Source organism: Lampetra planeri, chromosome 16 (genome assembly GCF_965212315.1).
Source record: "Lampetra planeri chromosome 16, kcLamPlan1.2.h2, whole genome shotgun sequence".
Lineage (NCBI taxonomy): Eukaryota > Metazoa > Chordata > Hyperoartia > Petromyzontiformes > Petromyzontidae > Lampetra > Lampetra planeri.
The window spans coordinates 3,949,962-3,971,217 of NC_136122.1; the positions used below are offsets into that span (position 1 = coordinate 3,949,962).

The following is a 21,256-nucleotide window of genomic DNA, read 5'->3' on the forward strand; positions in this document are numbered from 1 at the left end:
GTGACGTTCAGCCAAAGCGATGAATGAGTTCTATTTGAATATATGTAAAATAAATTTTTTTTGCCTAAAAAGTGTAAAATTTTGGGAATTTTTTTTCACGAACATTAATTGTCTGGCACAACGAGTCTGTGTGGAAAATGTCAGCTCGATTGGATCACAGGAAGTGGGTTAAAAAACGACCAAAAGATTTGCACGGTCGTAAGCAAGCAAGCAAGCACGCAAGCAAGCACGCAAGCAAGCAAGCGAACTTAATATAAAGGATTTAATAAATAACCTGATTCCAGAAGTTGATTCCACGACCTTTATTACAAATGCAAACATGACTCCTTGTAAAAAATGTGTCAGTTTTGTTGCCAGATAAAAGGGTAAAAAAACAATTTTAATGCATGTGTAATGCGGGCGTAAGCGACCTTCCGGATGTGACGTCACGAGGAGGCGGAGCCAGGTGACGTGGGTGAAAGGTTGGGGTCCTTAAGCGGGTAAACCGGAAAGAGAAGTCAGTCGGGTTGTGAATGGAAAAGGGTGAGGCCACGAGGGCGAATGAGAGGAGGGGGGCACCGCCGGCGAGCGGGAGCCGACCCCAGAGTACAGCCAGGAAGGCTGTGTGTTAGAGGCAGCGGTGTGGCTGCAGAGAGTCGCAGGAGCGACGAAGAGAGAGGAGAGTACAGCCAGGAAGGCTGTGTGTTAGAGGCAGCGGTGTGGCTGCAGAGAGTCGCAGGAGCGACGAAGAGAGAGAGAGACAGCACGAGGCTGTCAGCGCTGCGGAGTGAGCAGCAGCGATTACAGCCAAGGGGGCTGAGAGTGAGTAACAGCAGCGGAGCTGCTGTGGGGGCTGCAAGAGCGACAAAGAACAGCAGCGGGGCTGCTGATGGTGACTGGAGTGACATCGGAACCAGCACTGAGAGAATAAGAAGTGACAGCCGTGTGGGTAATACAGTACGGACCAAATAAAGGACACTGAGCCAGAGATCGTGGTCAAGTCTTTTATTACACATGTATTATCAGAGTGTGTTTTTGTTTGCATTTTGACCACAAGTATGGTGGTTAATGCAGACATGATTCCTTGTAAAAAGGTTTCAGTTTTGTTGCCAGAAAAAAGGGGAAAAACCCTATTATTATATGTTGGTACTGGCAAAGGAGGTCTAATGATGTAGTTCTTCACCCTTGTTTAAAAATCGCTTCATGGTTCTGCCCCACCCTATCTCGCGTCTCTTATTTCTTATTAGGTCCCATCTATCACCTGCGTTCACAATCTCTCTGGTCCCTACTACGCCCCTCCTACCTGTGCTCAGTCACGTTTTTCGTTCCTCCCTTAAGACTTATCTTTTTATTACACGCTTTTATTTAACTCACTCTGTCTGTTGTGTTATCCTTAAAAAAATATTGTAACTCAATTTCAACCGTCTTCCCAATGTATCGACTGCAAACTTGGTATAGGTATGTCATACTGATGACAATACTATATTCTATCATTAAAAATATATATTTTTAAACATTTTTTACGGGTCTAATTGTCCACGCTCAACTCACGTTGCCTGTAAATCACCACGGTCCCTTACGTTATGGCAAGCTGCGGGGCCACTTCCTGGAGTCGTAGAGTTCTGCCATTAGGAGTACGGTACATTTCATTAAAGGGTGTTTTTTTTTAAAGTATTTTTTATATTTTTTTCAATAGCGTATCCCTCTACTTCCTGTCCTCGTCCTTGAAACCTTCACCGGCCTTCTCTCTCCTAACTTCGCCCCTCCCTTTCCCTATCATCGCCCTTCCTTGCCATCCCCTCCCCAACACTCAAACCCCATTCTTTTTCCCCATTAGCCATTTTTGTAAAGCGCATTCACAAAAGCGCTGTATAAAATCCCAGATAAAATAAGGTCCACACGAATTTTTCTCCGTCATTTCTCTTATGTACCCTTTCAATTCACACACTTCCCATAAAACTCACCGCCCCCCCACCTTCTCCCACCTGACTCAAAATGAGATCATTTTACTACACGTAAAAATGTTGTGTATTGCAATTGAGATTGTGGCACGTCTTGTCATGACACACAATGTCTACTAGTTTAAGGTTTTCCCAAGTGAATAAAAGCCCATAAAAGTATCTCCAGTTGATCTGTCGACCGTTCGACTGTTCCAATGCAATCTTCAAGCTGGGCAGCACCACACGGGACTTCTCAATCCTGCACGTCCAGTGGGCCACACAACACCACAGGGCATTACAACAACACCACAGGGCATTACAACAACACCACAGGGCATTACAACTACACCACAGGGCATTACACCAATACCACAGGGCATTACAACAACACCACAGGGCATTACAACAACACCACAGGGCATTACAACAACACCACAGGGCATTACAACAACACCACAGGGCACTACAACAACACCACAGGGCATTACAACAACACCACAGGGCATTACAACTACACCACAGGGCATTACAACAACACCACAGGGCATTACAACTACACCACAGGGCATTACAACAACACCACAGGGCATTACAACAACACCACAGGGCATTACAACAACACCACAGGGCATTACAACAACACCACAGGGCATTACAACTACACCACAGGGCATTACAACAACACCACAGGGCATTACAACAACACCACAGGGCATTACAACAACACCACAGGGCATTACAACAACACCACAGGGCATTACAACAACACCACAGGGCATTACAACAACACCACAGGGCATTACAACTACACCACAGGGCATTACAACAACACCACAGGGCATTACAACAACACCACAGGGCATTACAACAACACCACAGGGCATTACAACAACACCACAGGGCATTACAACAACACCACAGGCCATTACAACAACACCACAGGGCATTACAACTACACCACAGGGCATTACAACAACACCACAGGGCATTACAACAACACCACAGGGCATTACAACTACACCACAGGGCATTACAACAACACCACAGGGCATTACAACAACACCACAGGGCATTACAACAACACCACAGGGCATTACAACTACACCACAGGGCATTACAACAACACCACAGGGCATTACAACTACACCACAGGGCATTACAACAACACCACAGGGCATTACAACAATACTACAGGGCATTACACCAATACCACAGGGCATTACAACACCACAGGGCATTACAACAACACCACAGGGCATTACAACAATACCACAGGGCATTACACCAATACCACAGGGCATTACAACAACACCACAGGGCATTACAACAACACCACAGGGCATTACAACAATACTGCACGTTGAGTATAGGATATACAACACACACAGCTATACGCTCACCACTGCAAGGTAACAACAACACTGCAGTGCAGGGGTGTAATGATGCACCGATTACCGTATTTTCCCGCATATAACCCGCGGGGTATACCACTTTTTACAAACAAAACAAGACCCTGCGGGGTATATGGAGGTGCGGACTATCCCAAAAATATTTTACACGTGTGACACGTAAAATGTTTTCATGGTCGGACTATCCACTATGCAACACTTACCTTTGACTAAAGCACTGCTGAATAAACCACTCACACTAAAATTGCACATTTTATCACGTTTTAAATGATTCGAATTGTTTGTACAATTAAACGACAATGTTTGAAGTGGGCGCACTTTGTTTACCGGCGACGGGAGAGCTGGGGGGAGGGAAGAGAGAGAGGTGGGGGGGGCGAGACAACGGAGTTACCCTAGTGCCGCTATTGTCTGCGAAGTGCGCAATTTACCAGTGCTAAAACTGTACTTACTTATCTACCAGTTATGTGTTACTTATCTATTGGATATTTACGTTTGTTACTTATTTACTGTCTTAAGTTCACTCGTTTCCGGTTAGTTTGTTTTCTTTGTGCACGTTATGATTTTAATGTGAACAATTGATAGTGGAATGTATTGCAAATGTAAACTTCGTATTAATATGATGGAATTAAGCTGCGGTAACGACGTTAAAGATATGCATGCGGGGTATATGGAGGTGCGGGCTATCCGAAATTTGTTTTACACAAAACGCTATTTTTGCGGGCTATATGTGGGAAAATACGGTATTATTTCTTATTAAACTCAGAAGTATTGACTCGTGTATCTAAGAATGTATTTTGTATGTCTATGGTTCACTTTATCCCTGCAGTCAACAGTGGCGGCTACATTCACCGCAATGTAAACAACAAGATTGGAATCTCAATGGAATCGTGATCATAGAATGTGACGACTCTTCAAATCGCCAGGTGGTGGGGGTTGGTGCACCATACTGTATACGAACATCAAAATACATAATAGCAATCACTAACTTCTGTTTGCTTCCTGATTGGTGATTTTCTACAAAATATCAACTCCTATTAATTTGTATTTCCATATTAATCTTCTCTAATTAATCGTCATGCTTCCATGGACACAATCTTATTAGGCTTAATATGCCCTTATTCTCAGCTTTCACCGACAATACCCTAATCCTCTGAAATGTATCTGTCCTGCACGTGTTTTATTTCACTGAACCTCTTCAGATCCCTTTCTAGATCGGTCTACCCTCTCATGCATTATATGAGGTTGCTGCTCTGAAACTGTGCGACTTCTGCCCCTCGTAAAGATAGCAACATATTTCAAATAAATACCCATTAATATAGGCCTCAGATGAATATCAGGTAAAAATAAATGTCTGTAGCTATAGGAATCTCACTAACACGTGTAATGTGAGGATATATCCGGGTGGTTGATTGATCACACCTCGTTACGATGATTGGCTCTACCGGTCCTGGCCCATAGCCAATGGGAAGAAGTCTAGGGGCGTGGCCCTGACGTAATGGGAAGGTGACATCTGTAAGTAGATGATTGGATCTGCTGGCTTTAGCCACAGCCAATGGGGGAACGAGTCAGGGGCGTGGTCCTGGGATCGTACGATGGAGTCTGGAAGATTCCATGGAGGTTAACCAGGACTGGTGGAAAGGCACCACGTGACTCAGGTATTAAAAGGGGTGGAGACGGGCAACACGTGGTCAGATCTGGAGCGAACGAAGGGTGAGGCCACGCAGGAGCGGGGGTCGAGGCCTGCCACGTGGCAGCAAGAGTCTCTCTCTCTCTCTCACGCTGTCTGTTAGCAGCGTGAAGGAGTAAGACAGGAGTGTTGTGAACGAAAGACAAATAAAGACCGGATTCCAGAAGTCGCTTCCACGACCTTTATTACACACGTATAAATCCCACTATCAACACCAAATTTGATTCTGAATTATTAACAATGTGAACTGAAAATTTCAATCTTCAGTCCTGATACAAGACCAATCACTGTATCAGTCAACCTGCATTCAGATGATAGATGTATTTACTTGTTAAAGATTCAGTTACTTATTTGCCGGTACTCTACAGACCCTTAGTAAAAAGCATGCTGGTGAACTGGAAGTCTGTTTTATCCATAATCTCTGTGCCACACCTCGTAATACTTGACCACAACACAAAACCCTCTGCCATCCATCAACTGCGCATGTATCTTCTTCCTTGCATCTATTTATTCCACATTATTGCAGCGTCGCCTTCACCTGTTTGCATCTTGCGAGACTTCCGTTTGGAAGTCGCCCCTCTATTACCCTTGGTATTGTCTCACTACCCATACACCATTACCACAAGTTTGAAGGCATTTATACTTTACTCCAAACTCTTTTCACACTTTTAAAAACCTCCACTATTTAAAATCTTTAAAAGGGCCAATCACACTACACTATCAAACAATTGCACTCAACATGGTCCCCATAATGATGACCAATATGGTTTGCATGCACCATTTTATCACGTTCTCTCACTCCAATGACTGTCTTTTCTCCCCGTAGGACTTACTTATTTTCCAGTCGCTGACACCATCGAATATAATCTGCTTTATAAGCTACCGGCGCCACTGACGTGTTCCTGTCCTGCATCTGTACGCACAATTCCTCTCACGTGGTTACGACACATGGTCACTACTTCTCTGACTCGCTTGATGGAAGTGAAAGGGAGCAAGAAAGTTACTGTTATGGGTGGGTGCAGGGACATACCGGTGGTCTAGGTTCCAGACGCTGAATCGTATTCTGCTCTCCCAGTTGGCGTATGGGTTAATCTTGTGCTGATATTGACAGTCTTGTTGATTAAATGCACCCTGAAAATGTGGAGAAAAATTAGACCACCTCCCATCAAATGTGGGTAACCTCGTCCTCCGGTATTTGATTTGACCATGAGCAGTAATTCCTCTTGGCATTGTTCATGCCACCAAAAGGCGGCGTTGACTTCTTCTTTAGTGACATCTGAAAAAACATTATCTGGGAAATTCTATTCCTCCTGTGGTGAAAGATATTGTGTTTGCTATATAGGTCTGTGAAATAATATACTTGCACTTCGATTTAAAGCTTTCGTGACTGCAGGGATTAATCTTCTTGGTTCTTTCGGTAAAGTCGAGTAGAAGGGAAATAATCAAATAATAAAAATTAAACATAATAAAATACAATTGTATTTTATACAACTGTATTTTATTATGTTTTATTTTTATTATATATACAATTGTATTTTATTATGTTTTATTTTTATTTTTTTATTATTTCCCTTCTACGTGACTTTACCGAAAGAACCAAGAAGATACTTACACTTGTTTTAATGCTTTTGACTCTATCGTGCATTATGGCTCCTGGGAGCTACCTTTGTGTTTGCTGCTCTCATACTCCCATTGTTAATCACCTATCATATTCTCACCCATCTTCTTATCTATTTTCCAATCTATCATCTTCTCATCTCCTATATTCTCATCTACCATCTCATCTATCACCTTCTCATCCACCATCTCATCCACAATCTTCTCATCTACCATATATCATCTTCTCATCTATCATCTTCTCATCCATGTTCATCTTACCCACCATTTCACGGACTTTTCCCCATTTAATTATTCAGCGTGCTCTGCCCTTATAAACAATACAAACACATGATTGGAGTGCAAAGTAATATTATAAAGTTAAACAAATCACCCAAACGCATACAACTAAACTATCCCCATCCTACCAAGCAAAGCCCAGTGAGGTATTCACTTATTTTTCAGTAGCGACCTGGCCACTACTGCATCTCTGTGGATGATTTTGTTGGGTATATGTGCATAAAACATGCCTTCTTATGGCAGTGATTTCAAAGCCTTAATGTAATCTGTACTACTTTTTCTGAAATTCCTGCTTCGTAAAACTCGAGTACTGCATTTATTACACAGTTTCCAATAACTGCAATTACATGATTAGTCATCCCATTATCGATATATTAAAAAGAGACTGCCACGCACCTGCAAGAGAATTGTCCATTGTTGCCACATAAACGCACTTCCACAGCAGCAGACCTATCGAAGTAATCCTGATTGAAGCATTGCGTCTTCAACTCATTCCTTATCAGCTGAAGCACCTCCTCGTATCTCTTCTGGTGCGCCATTGGAACTTTATTTTTTATATGCGACTGCCTTAGAAGCAAAAAAGAAATAAAGTTAAACAAAAACATTCCATGGCAAACATTTCACCTTTTTCCCAAGTTACAGTTATAATCATTCGTAAGCATAGCCACCAGCGCACCACTAAACCATCACAATGCTAATTATAGTTATGCTTGATTTGCAACAAAATAACTTCCCTTACCCACCAAAATCCACTGCAATATTTCACCGACAATGAGATGAGGACTTGCCTTATCCCTGAACTTGCTGTAATTATATGCTACTGTTGATAATTACACTGTTTGATATGGCCATATATTCCTTTGCCTTGTTTTCCTTAAGCGCTATGGCATGTAATAATTACTTGACATATTGTTGATTCCCACGCTCATAAATACAATCTTTGACAAGTTGTGTAAAGGTGAAGGCGCAGCCCTGCAATTGCTTGATAACACCCCATTGTTAATGGAAGGGCCTCTCCGAGAGGGAGCTATAGAGGGGTGCGTTTATCCTCGGCTTCCATGCTGACCAGACAGACGATAGTGAGGTTGGAACACCCACCCTCTACCCGACTGCACACGACTTGCCGGTTATACTCACTGTAGGATACACATTCATATATATATTTTTATTTTACCAGGTAAGGCCCACTGAGATATACAGCTCTTTTTCTGAAGTAAAGTGGCCACAAATGACAGCTCAAGTGGCTTATCACGTAGAAATTTATAAATATGGAGGGAAAACCGGAGGACCCAGAAAAAAATACACAGGTGTACACGAGACATTACTGTAAATCAAATGGGATGGTTCCAATGAAACTAACATTTAAAATTTTTATATTGATCCCAAATCGTGACAATGCACTGAATCATGGCGGGTCGGTTAACCTTTACAAGCATGTTCACTATAAGTTGAAGTCTTATTTGTCATTATGCTTGTTAGTTAATTTTTTATTTCTGACGATTTTATCCTCAATGTTACTGGTGATAAGTGAATGCATTTTCTCACCAGGGCTGGGGGCAAAATAAGTTTGAGAACCACAGGCGTAAGGAGGCTGGGGATATAAGGAATCGGCCACGGCAGATCGGGGCTCACTTGGGACTCTATGCCACACGAGTTACGTAACTGGCTTCAGATAACAAGCCATTTGTTAACCACGTGGTAGAGTCCTCCTGTACATCTAAGTAGAGTAAACCCTCGCTATGCGCGAGTTCTGGATTCACCAAATGTATGTTGATTCCCTATTCGTGACCGGCTGAGTTCCGGTGTTCGCGAGTCTACGTAGTGCCGGTCCAGCGACACCAGGGAGGTGCGCGCAGAATGTTGTTACATTTGAAACGGTCTGCAAAGATTAAGCAAGCCCTCTCGGCTGCCCACTTCGTCCTCAGTCTCGCAGTGATCCCGTTTTGAACTCACTATTGTGCATCTTTTCTTTATACGTACTTAGTCGTCTCGTTTATACATTTTGGTATGAATGAGTCGACTGTGAGTTCCGTTAAGAAGGATGTGAATGCAATCAGGGAAAGTGTTGCGGCGAGCACTACCTCCCCAGAGTGCTCAAATGATAACTGTGCATTGTTATCAAACAGCTGCATCTCCCGTGGAGTCATCCTCACCATCACCACCACCACCACCTCCATTGTCGTCAAATCATCATCGGTGATAAAAAAAAACATGTAATTATTTTTAATATATTATTTATTTACGTATTCTAGTAAATGTTATTAAGCATTTATAATTTCCCCCCTACGTTCACTCGTAACGTAACCCCATTTTTCCCATCGGAACAAGGTTTCTGCATTCGTGAGCATTTTCAAGAACGTAACCCTTGCGGATAGAGAAGCTTTAACTGCATTATGAAATATGTGTACAGCACAGACGTACGTCGCTTAAGTAACCCCGCATCCGCGTTTTGCAGCGGTAGCGCATCTCTTCCCGCTTATGCTTGAAGCGGTTCTCCACACCTGGGCACACACACAATGTACACGGACAGCCATATTAGAGGTGGCTTTTAGCATGATTTTGAAATTTGATTATTACGACATACATAACAGTATCAGATTACTTATTTAGACTGGAGGAATTCGATGAGCAATGAAGCTCTTTTCACAGATGTCCAGTATGGGCGGGTATGAACATTGTAACAACAAAAAATACAAAAACATGATATGAGTGCATAGTACAAGAAAGGTAAACAAATTACCCAAACACATACAAATAAAACGAAACCATCCCCACTCTATTAGAAAAAGCCACTGAGGTATTAACTGATTTCAGAAGCGACCTGGCTACAAATGATCGCTCAACAAAGTGGCCCATCATTTGGACATTTATAGCAGCAAAATAATCTAACTAGTCTTTATGCATATTTTTAAATGTGGAGGGAAAAACCAGAGGACCCGGAGAAAAAATGCACGCGAACACGGGGGAGAACATGCAAACTCTAAATATACAGGCACCAGGGTCTGGATTGAACCCCCGGCCTGCATACACCAGGCGAGGAAGATAACGTTGATATTATATTGTCAATCCACTGCTTTATGAGAGCCTCCTCCCACATGGCGTGTTTTTACCATACTTCGTGGTGCTGGGCTTTTTTTTCCTGCGCTGCCCTCTGCTGGCAACGTAGCCCCGCACGGCAGCATATACAACTCTTGTTTAACGCATGGTGGTAGCTCAACAACTGTGCAGGCTTCAAACCTGCTTGGCATCCGACATTTAATCCTCCGGGACTTTTAGAGGAGCCTTGGGGTTTGCTATGAGCAGTCTACGATGTAGTAAAAACCGCACTCCTGAAGACCCTGCAGGTGTGCAAGAGCTTCCGGTGGGCACCCACGAGAATGGGATCGATGTCCTTCTCTGTACTGCCGGAATCGTAGATTCAATGTCCAGCGATGCAGATCAGGCCATTGGAACCAGTGAACCCTGCAATTCTCAGCTGCCTGGACATTGCAAAGTCTAAAAGTGAGGCTCAATTCTTATCCTTGGCCCCTGACCCGCAGTGGTTTGGTACACATCTCAAAGGCAGTCCTCTCGGTATAAATCATCCACACTGAAGGCCATCTGGGGAGGGGCGGAGCCTAGCATAGGTTTCCTTTTCCTCAAGATCACCGACCTCGGTGGAGAGCGTAGACAGCGACAAGGGGCACCCAAAATATTACCCTCAACCTTATTCTCATCGTACGCTCACTGACCGCAGTGACCCCCCTGCCACTAAGGGAGCTTGTGCACCGTCGACTGCCGGTGTTCACCCCCCACGCTTTGCCAGACCAGTAGCGGTGTAACCACCACGACTATCTAGGCCTCCCTAGGGAGACAGCACCTCGGCAAGCAGCTCCTTTGACCTTTAGTCTACACAGTTGCCGTGATAGGAGGGGTAAGAGTGATATCATAGTGGGAATTCTGTTTGAATTCACAAGTGTACTTAATGGCACCCACCTTCAAACCACTTAGGGTCATCTTTCCGGGATTCCTTTTCCGAGCAGTCTTCAATGGAATTTAGAAAATTCTTTAAGATTTTTGTGGAATTTCCATTAGGATCATTCCGAAAAATTTCAAGCACGTCGTGTGTGGGTCTTTCAAAATGACCCATTGCATGAGACACGGCATGCACACCCACTGAGGCACAAAAAACACACAATGCACAGCTGTTAGATGCAGGTCTGTAGAGACTCAATTTTACAAGCCAGGTCGCCCTTACAAAAGAGTTCCAGATGAAAAGAAAATCACATTTACGATTTGTATAGATTGCTAGCGGTAAGTACCCGGCATTGCCCGGCTGAAAAAGGCAGTCACACACATGGACTTACACACAGACGTCGACCCACACACATAGAAACAAATCGACTTAGATACACACACACACATATGGTTAAACCCAGGATGGATCGTTAGCAGGCCAGCCTAAATGTTTCTAACCGGCGAAGATGTTTCATTAGGGGGGTCCACGTTTCGCAGGCATAGAGAAGGGAGGGAATTACCATGGCCGAGAAGACCTGGAGCTTCATACGGAGCGAGAGACCAGGTAGCTTCCACACAGCGTAACGCAGCCGATGAAAAGATAATGACGCTCGACTGATTTGGAGTGAGACCTCTGCTATTAAACCGGAGCCAGTCATGAGCACACTGGCCAGGTATGGGAATCTCTCCAATCTCCCCACAACTGCCGCATCACCAATTGTGAGTTGTGGGGGTGGATTGTTCGATGGTACAAAATACCCAGGCAGGTGCTTAGTTTTGGTGGGGCTGATGGTAAGGCCCCACCTCTTAGTGGCAAGCTCCAAGTTCAGCAGCAGTGCCTCCAACTCCTCCTCTGAGTGAGCAGCAATCACCAGAGCATCAGCATACATAACATGGTTGAGCAATATGGAGCCATCCCTTGACCACACGCGGGCATCGATCAGCCTCCCATTGTATCTGTACTATATGGCAATTCCTCTGGTACAGCCATTGAAGGCTTCACGAACTATGTGGTCAAAATAGATGTTAAATAATGTGGGAGCCAGAGGACATCCCTGTCACACCCCAAGGTGTAGAGGGAATGGCTCTCACTGACGGCCACGTAGTTTGACGTGGGGTCGCTCACCATCATGAAGGTCCTTAAGGAATCGTGAGCAAAGGGTGAGGGACTCCGAAAGCATGAAGAACAACCCAGAGGCCAGGCCTACTGATGGTATCATAGGCCTTGAGCAGGTCAATAAAGCACATACATTCACTGACACGTGCACATGGACCTACATATCCTTAAAGAAATGGACTTACACTGACTCACATGGAGCCAAGCACACAAAGCGACTAACACACACGCCCATGGACTGACACACACAGACATATCGACTCACACACACAAGCACATGCACTTAGATGACGTAAGCTATCGAAACAATAGACATGCATTGAAGAAATAAGCAGAAATAAGTGTAAATTAAAGAGCAGCAGTACGCACAGGTAAGTTGAGAAGCAGGCTACAGTCTAGATTATAGACTGCCAGTACGCCGACTCAATGACATAAGCATTGCTACAGTCGACATAAAAAGCTGGCAATACGGGCAGCATCTGAAAAAGCAGAATACAGTCGACATGAAAGGCTGGCAGTACACTGAGTGAGGTAAAGAAGCAGGCAACAGATTATAGACTGGCAAAAGGAAAATTAGCAGTGTAGATAATAGAGTGGCAGTGGCACTGACGTTAATTAATCAACAGGCAGCAGACCACATCACAGACCGTCGCAGCGTCATAAAAGCACAGCTAAAAAGGGAATTTTTAGCAACCTAATAATGAAAATTTTGTTTTGTGCACACATTATTGTAATATCTGCGAACGTATTTGTTGAAGAATAGTAAACAATACTACTCCTATAATGCTATCTAAGCTCTGTAATACTATTAATATCTACGGACTCTATAGCAGTAACTGCACATATCGTGTTGGGGGGGGGGGGGCGAAGAGGACATCACGCAGTGAAGAAATAGCCACAGCGTTATGTGTATATTTATTGCATGTTCAACTCGTAAAAGAAAATGTCCCCCGTGAGCGCGACCGAACGCGCATCACTTGGCAGGGTCCGCCCCCCCCCCCCGCACGCAATTGGTGTGAGTTGGTACGGTCGATGTCGCGCAATAAATAAATATAGCAAAATCCCACTAAATCGCTAATTTAACTTATTGAAAGGTGGCGGACGTGAAAAAGGAATAGCCTATTCCCACCGCGGGGCTTAGGGCATGCTGGCTAGCAAAACAATTTCGACAAAAACCCCGCCGTTCGAGAGCCAAATCCCTCGCAAGCACGCGCGATATCAGATTTTTGGGGGGATTTTCAGATTTTTTTTTATCATTTACATCTCATGCCAACAACGATGATGTCACCCGACGTCATGTGACCCCATTTTTGGGTTCAGTCTCCTGGATCTGTCAAATAGGGTTTGGCCAGTAGACGTCATAGACACCTGTTCGTCCGGGGTCTCCGGCACAAGCTTAGTTATATTTTTAACACGTGTTTTAGTGGTAATTGAATTGAAGGTGGAGGCGTTACCAGCTCCTCGCACCCGTTCAGCGCCCCCATTGGCCGCTGTGGTGACTACGAGCGCCATTAGAGGAACAGCCGATTGGAATTGGCCTTGCACACATTACATTGCTCAGAGTCTCCACAGCGGCACGACCAAGGAGGTAGGTAGGGGTTGTTTTTGCCGGAACACCCAGACAGAAACACAAAGATCCCACACATCGCCTTAACAGACGGTTGGGCAAGTGCTGTTATCGAGTACCTATGAAGGCCGGAACGACACACGAGGGGGTGAGTGGCCAGCACTACACCTGACCCGCCTTTGACCCCCCAGTGGTGATGTTTACACACCGCACCAAATAATTATTTGAGGCCGAATCAACCTAGGGGAGGCTCAGGACCCATTCAGATAATCGTCACTGGTGTTGGTCGTGAGCGGCAATCGAACTGGGGTCGCCAGGTTGGTAGCACAGCGAACTCGCCATTGCACTACTGCTCCCCACATACACGAGGGCACGCGCACACACTCACTTTCACACGTGAACACTTTCACACATGAACACTTTGACACACACACACTCATGTGCAGGTGCACGCACACACACACACTCATGTGCAGGTGCGCGCACACAAACACTCCCAGCACGAGGCTGACTCATGACACCTCGCGGAGGATCGCTCCGCTGCACAAAACAGTCCTGCGGTTCAGTTTGAAAGTCCGAGTTTGCGTTTTAAGTTGATGTTAAAATACATTTTATATAAGCTGGTTAGTTTTTCTGGGTGTTCGTAAGTCGGTGTTCGTAAGTCGATGACTGTCTATACAGTACAGTTAACAGTGACATCGGTTTACGGTTTTTCGGTTAACGTTTCGCCTCCCATGGTTTCGACTAACGTTAAAAATATGAATAACGGTACGTTGACGTTATGCACGCGGGCACCAATTTTGACCAATCAGAACGCTCGTAAGTGGAGTTGTGCATGCCTCAGCCAATCAGCGATGTCCATTTATGAGCGTTTATACCTCGATTGGCTTTTTTTACATTACGTTGTTTGTCTTGGCAGTGGAAACAGCTCTCTTGCAGACTCAGTGATTTGTTTTACTTATTTTTCAACTTACAAGTGAATTCGATTAAGTGTTATTTGAGTTAACAGTAGTTTTCGTGGAACGGATTAAAAACGCAAACCGAGGGACTATACTGTATTTTCTTTCAAGGCAGGGTTCATGAAGAGTGTTTCGGTTTTTTATTGTTGTACTTGTGTAGCTACTGCCAACTTGTAGCAGCATCACCAAATAGTTGTTCAACCTAAGATAGGATGCTTTGTATGTTGAACCCGTTGTTTGCCAAAGGCCTAATAAAATGAATTGCAAACCGCCCATGTCTGTGTGGATGTTATGGTGTGTGCTAGGTACACTCACCTTCTGTCCAACGCTCGTTACGTTTTAAAATGACCAGGCAGGTATTCTTGTCAAGCACAGAAAAATAATCCTCATCCACCGCTGTCCCATCCTCCAAGCAGACACGCAGAGGCCTATCTTTTTTCTGGAAACAAAGGCGGGGAGGCGGGGGGGAATTCAAGCGCCATTACTACAAGAACAATTTGTGACTTCATTGTACCGATGAGTTCTAATAAGGCTGAAACCGGTCTATAGCTGCATCTCTCTATCACTGCTGCTGTATGTCAGTCGGGTCACTTTTCTCAAATGTATTTGATGGGTGACATTAAGACAAGAGGACCACAGTGCAGTTATTCAGGAACCTTTGATGGTTGTTTTCATAATGCTCAAAGGCTGAGCGTTTTGTGGACATGGTGTGTGTGCAGTATTGTACAAAAATATCAACTGTAGTTCCACCTATGGTATATTCGTTGGCATAATGTTGAAATTCTTTCACACAATATCATGTCCAACCGTTCTAGATTTGAAGCTTTCGTGACTGCAAGGATTCATATTCTTAGGTTTTTTCGGTAAAGTCACGTAGGTAAAAAAATTAAATAAAAAATCAAATAAAAATCACGACGTTTCGGAGGCAACACAAGCTTCCGTCTTCAGGTGGAACCGTCACAGCACGCTTGCTGTATCAAGTAAATGAGAAATTCCAAGAGATACTACCCTGTATATATACTGGTTGAGGGGGGGATGAGCCAGGACAGGTCCCCTTTTTATTATTATGGTAAGGTTGGTGCGGCTTGAGACTACGACTGAGCTTTTGTTATGTAGACTGGCTGGGAGGGGGGGGGTGCCAGAGTTGTTAAAGTGCAACTGCTGCTAATGGGACAGAGCCTCTGCCATGTAGATGGTAAAAGTGTAGTATTCTGAATGACGGCGGGAAACCACTTGACGGGTAGCACACTTTATTGTCACTTGTCTTGCCACAATAACACGTGTGGTCACTATTTCTCACGCTACACGTTCCAACCGACACGTGTGGTCACTACAGCTCACGCTACACGTTCCACCCGACACGTGTGGTCACTACAGCTCACGCTACACGTTCCACCCGACACGTGTGGTCACTACAGCTCACGCTACACGTTCCACCCGACACGTGTGGACACTACAGCTCACGCTACACGTTCCACCCGGCTACACACACACGGGCATTCCAGCCCCGTAGCATCCGGGGAACCTACAGACCCACCCCAGCTTGTGCGTGGGTCACGACCTCTGGGTCCCGCGGCCCGGCCCTCACACGGACGTCCGGCCCCGGGTCCCAAGGTCCCGCCTCCGAGCCACACAGGGCCCCGGTCCCTACAGGGACAGCGGGACTAGGGGTCTCAGGGCCCTATCTCTTCCTCCTCCGTCTTCTGTCTTCACTGGTCACCAACTCCACGAGCGCCCGCGCGCACCGCCTTATATAGCCCTCCGCTCCGAGGAGACGGAGCCTATGCGGACCGCGATGTGAGCACCCACCTTAGTTGACCAATCACCACGCCCTGCCACACGATCCCTTCGCTGTCAGCGCGCGTCACCAACACACAGCCAATCACCACCACATAACCCATGACCCCGCGCTGACCTATGATCCCTCACTCTCAGCGCGCGTCACCAACACACACAGCCAATCACCACGCGCTGACACACGATCCTTACCGCCAGCGCGTATCACCACTACAAAAGCACAAAAGCAGGTCAGGAAGAAACAGCCTCCTGCTATGTTGCTTGGTGGGTAAAACTTATAGCAGGAAACCAGCGTGTGAAAAAAGAAGCTTATTACATTTTTAGTTCTTTTAGTCATTTAAAAAAAAATATTTATATTATTTTATGATTAGTGTCTGCTGCTGCGTCCTGTACTGCGCTTTGAGATCCTTGATGAAAAGCGCTAGAAATGTGTAATTATACTTTTTATAACCGGCTTGTAAAGGACCATCCACTTCACAAGTCAATGACTTGTCCCGATTTGGGGTTGTGACACCATACTTCACCATCATGGTCAGTGATGGCGAAGCATTTGAACCATTAACTTTAATTTCGTTTGAGTTTTCCCCGTGCTTCCATGAAGCCCTGTGCTGTACGCGAAGGACGACTCGCACGGATGATCCCAACCGAGCAAAATACTCGGCACACTCCCCAGATTGTTCACAGGTGAGGGGGGGGGGCCTGCGTGCCAGCACGTGGGGAAGGAACCCAGCTCTCGAAGCAAGTAACCATCTAGACAGCAGCAAAGCTGTCAACCCACACGGCTCACCCGTATTCTTGTACAGGGACATTTCGTTTTCAGGTCCATACGGCGTACAGCCGGTTCAATACGGGCAACAACAAAAAACGTGTCCGTTTCTCCCTTGTGATGGGACTTTTCAGGATGAACGTTGAGATTTATAAGGGGCACGGGGGTGACCAATAAGGTCTGGATTGGTCTGTAATAAGGTAGGTGTGGTGCCACGACCACGGAGCAACTCCGCAAACGCCGCAATCCCCTCCCGGCCCCACACTAAACACACACCCACACACAGTGCACCCATGTAGCGTCCTGACGGGGGGTTGCCTGGCACATCGGGTTTTAATCCGAAGGGCCCCTAGAGGGAGAGTCCCACGGTTTCCCGGTGCCAGGAGATTGGCCGACCCTCACAGGACAGGTGACATTGCGGTGCCCCTAAATTGGCTTAAGATTGCATGGGCGCAGAACGAAAAGGTTCAAATTAACACGTAGGCTTTCGCGACCAATATTATTCATAATATAGGTTTTTGGGTCAGATCGCGTTATTTATAAATGTGTCGTAACCCTCCACCACCCGACATGGCCAAACAGTAAAAAATGTGTCACGTTTTTCAAAGGACAAAATAATTCACTTCTTTAGCCCACCGGTGTGCTGAAGAGAGAATCAACAGCATTTTAAAATTTGAGTACGACGTTTCGCTGATAATTACAATCAGTAATTATGGGCTAACCGCAATGAGTTACTCACGACACTGAGAGAGGCGGAGGGTGGAATATTGGGCAGAAGGGCAGACCAGTGGGTTAGAATTAATGAGCACGGGAGGACAGTGGGTCGCAGCAGCAGCAGACCCCGTGGCCCTCCATGTAGATGGCGCAGGTGAGCGTGCGATTGGCTGCGCAGTACAATGCCACCCTGGGCCTTTGAACTGAGGGGATTAGGCCACAATAGAGACAGAGGGACCACGACGGGAAGCACGGGTAGGCGCCCGATTGGCTGCGCGGTATGACGTCACCCTGGGCCTTTGAAGTTTAGAGAATAAAGATAGGTGCCCCGGGATGGTGAGTTCAGTTGTCTTCAACCTCCGGGCGATCCAGACCCACTCCCGGCCATCCTGCCTCCTCGAGCCGCTCACAGCATCCGTGTGATGCCAGCGAGTGCTAATACGAGGCAGTGATAAGCGAGGGTTTCGCTCGTCCATCTCCCTCTGACTCTCACAGCGTCCATGCGACACCGTGAGTACAGCTACAAGGTACGTGGTAGAACGTTTGTGTAACTGGGTTTATAGGCAGAGTTACGCTAGGCTCTCCTCGCAAAATATTCCTCCTCCGGGTAATGCGTATTGGCGCCATTAATAAACTTGGTTCAGAATATCGGTGTAGTGTGATTTCTGTGTGTGGCGCGTCTGCGTGGAGAGACGGGGTGCCCTGCGCTAGCGTAGGGCTGCAGCGTGGGGGTGGTGCGAGTGATTTGAGCGTGCGCGTGAGGCGGGTCTACTGCAGCACATAGAGCCGCCGTCGTTTGCGCGTGCTTGCACTCGCGTGCGTGTTTACACAGCGCGTTGCGTTAACACAGTATAAATCTGTTAACGGTGAGGCGTGCCCCCTAGCCCTGTCCAGCCGTTCCTTTCCCACTAGCATTAGCCTGTTTGCACAGCAGATTAAGGCTTATCCACCCGGTGGGGGGTAGGTGAGCATATTCATACAGCCGCCGTTTCTTTTCAGTTTGTATTAGCATTGCGGGCACGCGGATTAGGGCTGAACCACCAGGAGGGGCACGTGCATATTCATACGGCTATTTCTAGCGCTCGCCTTTGTGTGCAACGAGCGCCTGCAGGGGCGCGCGCGTGCACGCAGCCACCTCCGTGTTCGTGGTGGTGTACGTGGGCGTGGGGGAGATAACCCCGGGCGGTGGTGAGCCAGCCGAGTAGCGATGTCCCCCAGAGAGGCGGCCGAAGAGGAGGAGGGGGGAGTGGAGGGGGTGCACGTGGGCCTCCACATAGGGGTTGACAGGTTTGTATACGCGATACACCACAACAACAACAACGCAAAATAGTAGCTAGAGAACAAACTAATACTCCTCCATTCACACAACTCACCTCTGCGAGCCCCAGCTTCCTCGCTGCCTCCGTAAGCAGCTGGTCTAGGCTGACGGCCACCACGCCGAATCTGTGAGCGTCTGACGGGACCCGCACCCTGAACATGCGGGGAGAGTCCCTCTCCATCGCAAACTAGGACCCGACGCGTGGGTGGTGGTGGTGGTGTGGGGCGGTGGTGTGAGTGGTGGTGGTGTGGATGGTGGTGGTGTGGTTGGTGGGGGGGTATGGTGTTCGTGAGATGTTACTGATACAGAGGCAGTAGTTGATGGTCTAAGTGGCGAGTACCGAACAGCCTTCACACCACGCACACCACACACAGCACACCACGCACACCACACCACGCAGATCGGGAGCGCCTGCAAGGGGAGCGAAGAGAACCGAAAGCAAAACCCTAAAGGGTTAAGGAAGTGAGTTCAGAGTGCGGAAGTCTTCACCACGGGGAGCTGTGGGTGGGGGGGGAGCTGTGGGGGAACTGTGGGTGGGTGGGAGCTGTGGTTGGGGGGAGCTGTGGGTGGGGGGGGAGCTGTGGGTGGGGGGGGGGAGCTGTGGGAGGGTGGGAGCTGTGGGTGGGGGGGAACTGTGGGTGGGGGAGCTGTTGGTGGGGGGGGGGGGGCTGTGGGTGGGTGGGAGCTGTGGGTGGGGGGAGCTGTGGGTGGGAGGGGGGCTGTGGGTTGGGGGGAGCTGTGGGTGGGGGGGGGGGGAGCTGTGGGTGGGGGGGGAGCTGTGGGTGGGTGGGAGCTGTGGGTGGGGGGAGCTGTGGGTGGGGGGGGGAGCTGTGGGAGGGTGGGAGCTGTGGGTGGGGGGGGGTCTGTGGGTGGGGGGAGCTGTGGGTGGGGGGGAGCTGTGGGTGGGGGGGGGTCTGTGGGTGGGGGGAGCTGTGGGTGGGGGGAGCTGTGGGTGGGGGGGGGGGTCTGTGGGTGGGGGGAGCTGTGGGTAGGGGGGAGCTGTGGGTGGGGGGGGGTCTGTAGGTGGGGGGAGCTGTGGGTGGGGGGAGCTGTGGGTGGGGGGGGGGGTCTGTGGGTGGGGGGAGCTGGAGGGGTAGGCACCCTGTTCGGGTCTCCCTTAGCTTCGCCTTCTTTTAGCAAATAAATCGTGCAGTGCACAAGTGGACAACAGCAGCCACTCAACACGTTCGGCAGTCACAGGGACATTAGCACGCCCGTTACGGTGTCCTGGCCACAGCCGCTACTGCCCCCCACGCCTTTACAAAGACATCGAACAAGCAACCGCAGTCACGACATGCCGATATTGAGCACGACCCTTATATCGTATCGTGACTCTTCATCGCAACGATAACACTGTGTAACAATTTATTTATTTTTGTTCCTGGGTAGTAAGTGCTATTTCCTAATTGCTTATGCCTCAAAAGTACAGAAAATGGCTATTATTCCCCACAAACTTTGCTTTTGTGACCAGGACATTGATATTTTGAAATTTACATATTTTACAGAACATTCATGATAGATTCAGTGCTGAGTAAACTTGGAGTAACTTCCAGAACATTCTATAACTTTCCAGTAATATAAATAGTAGTAGAAATACAGGGGCCTTAAGCGCACCAGTTCAGTTTAGTTCCAGCTGCCTAAGTGGATACATATCTGCATTTTTCTGAGATGGCATCAAGAGGCTGCAAGCATTCGGCAGACGCATTTTGCTATGTCTGCGTCCAATTTATCAAGACAAGAGCGAAAAAGTACTCTGTGGAATCATCTGCTTAGATGTGTGAGGCCTACAAGGCATATTTCGGCATGCCTGTCGGGGATCAAGACAAACCCTGAGCACCTCATTTCACCTGCGAGCAATGTAAACAAACTCTGGAAGGTAAGATGGACAATTGTTGCTCGGAATTTAATGTTATAAAATTTGTGAAAAAATAGAAAATTGTAAAAGATTACATTTTTTAAATGTTTTACAATTTTCACTGTTATTGGAAAAATATATAATATATGAAAAATGTTGCGAGAATCTCTTACACATTAGTAATGGGTAAAATAAATGTATTTTTGTAGGATGGTACAGAGGGGAAAAGAGAGCCATGAAGTTCGCTATCCCAGGA

General features: G+C 46.9%; 1 protein-coding gene and 1 long non-coding RNA gene across 2 annotated transcripts; both read right to left on the reverse strand.

Annotated features, from left to right (window-relative positions):
- Window positions 1–287: 287 nt before the first annotated feature.
- Window positions 288–6,458, reverse strand: LOC144722941 (uncharacterized). The gene is made up of 2 exons (XR_013586117.1): window positions 6,046–6,458; window positions 288–2,178 (listed from the first exon to the last, which is right to left on the reverse strand). It is a non-coding gene; the product is annotated as an uncharacterized LOC144722941 (long non-coding RNA).
- Window positions 6,459–6,783: 325 nt separating this feature from the next.
- LOC144722950 (DNA fragmentation factor subunit beta-like) lies at window positions 6,784–19,326 on the reverse strand. Its single transcript, XM_078601390.1, is given in 6 exon segments — window positions 6,784–7,459; window positions 7,461–7,478; window positions 9,333–9,412; window positions 10,887–11,066; window positions 14,866–14,989; window positions 19,201–19,326. Coding segments are annotated over 6 exon segments (702 nt in total). The 3' UTR covers window positions 6,784–7,285.
- Between the last annotated feature and the right edge of the window lie 1,930 nt (window positions 19,327–21,256).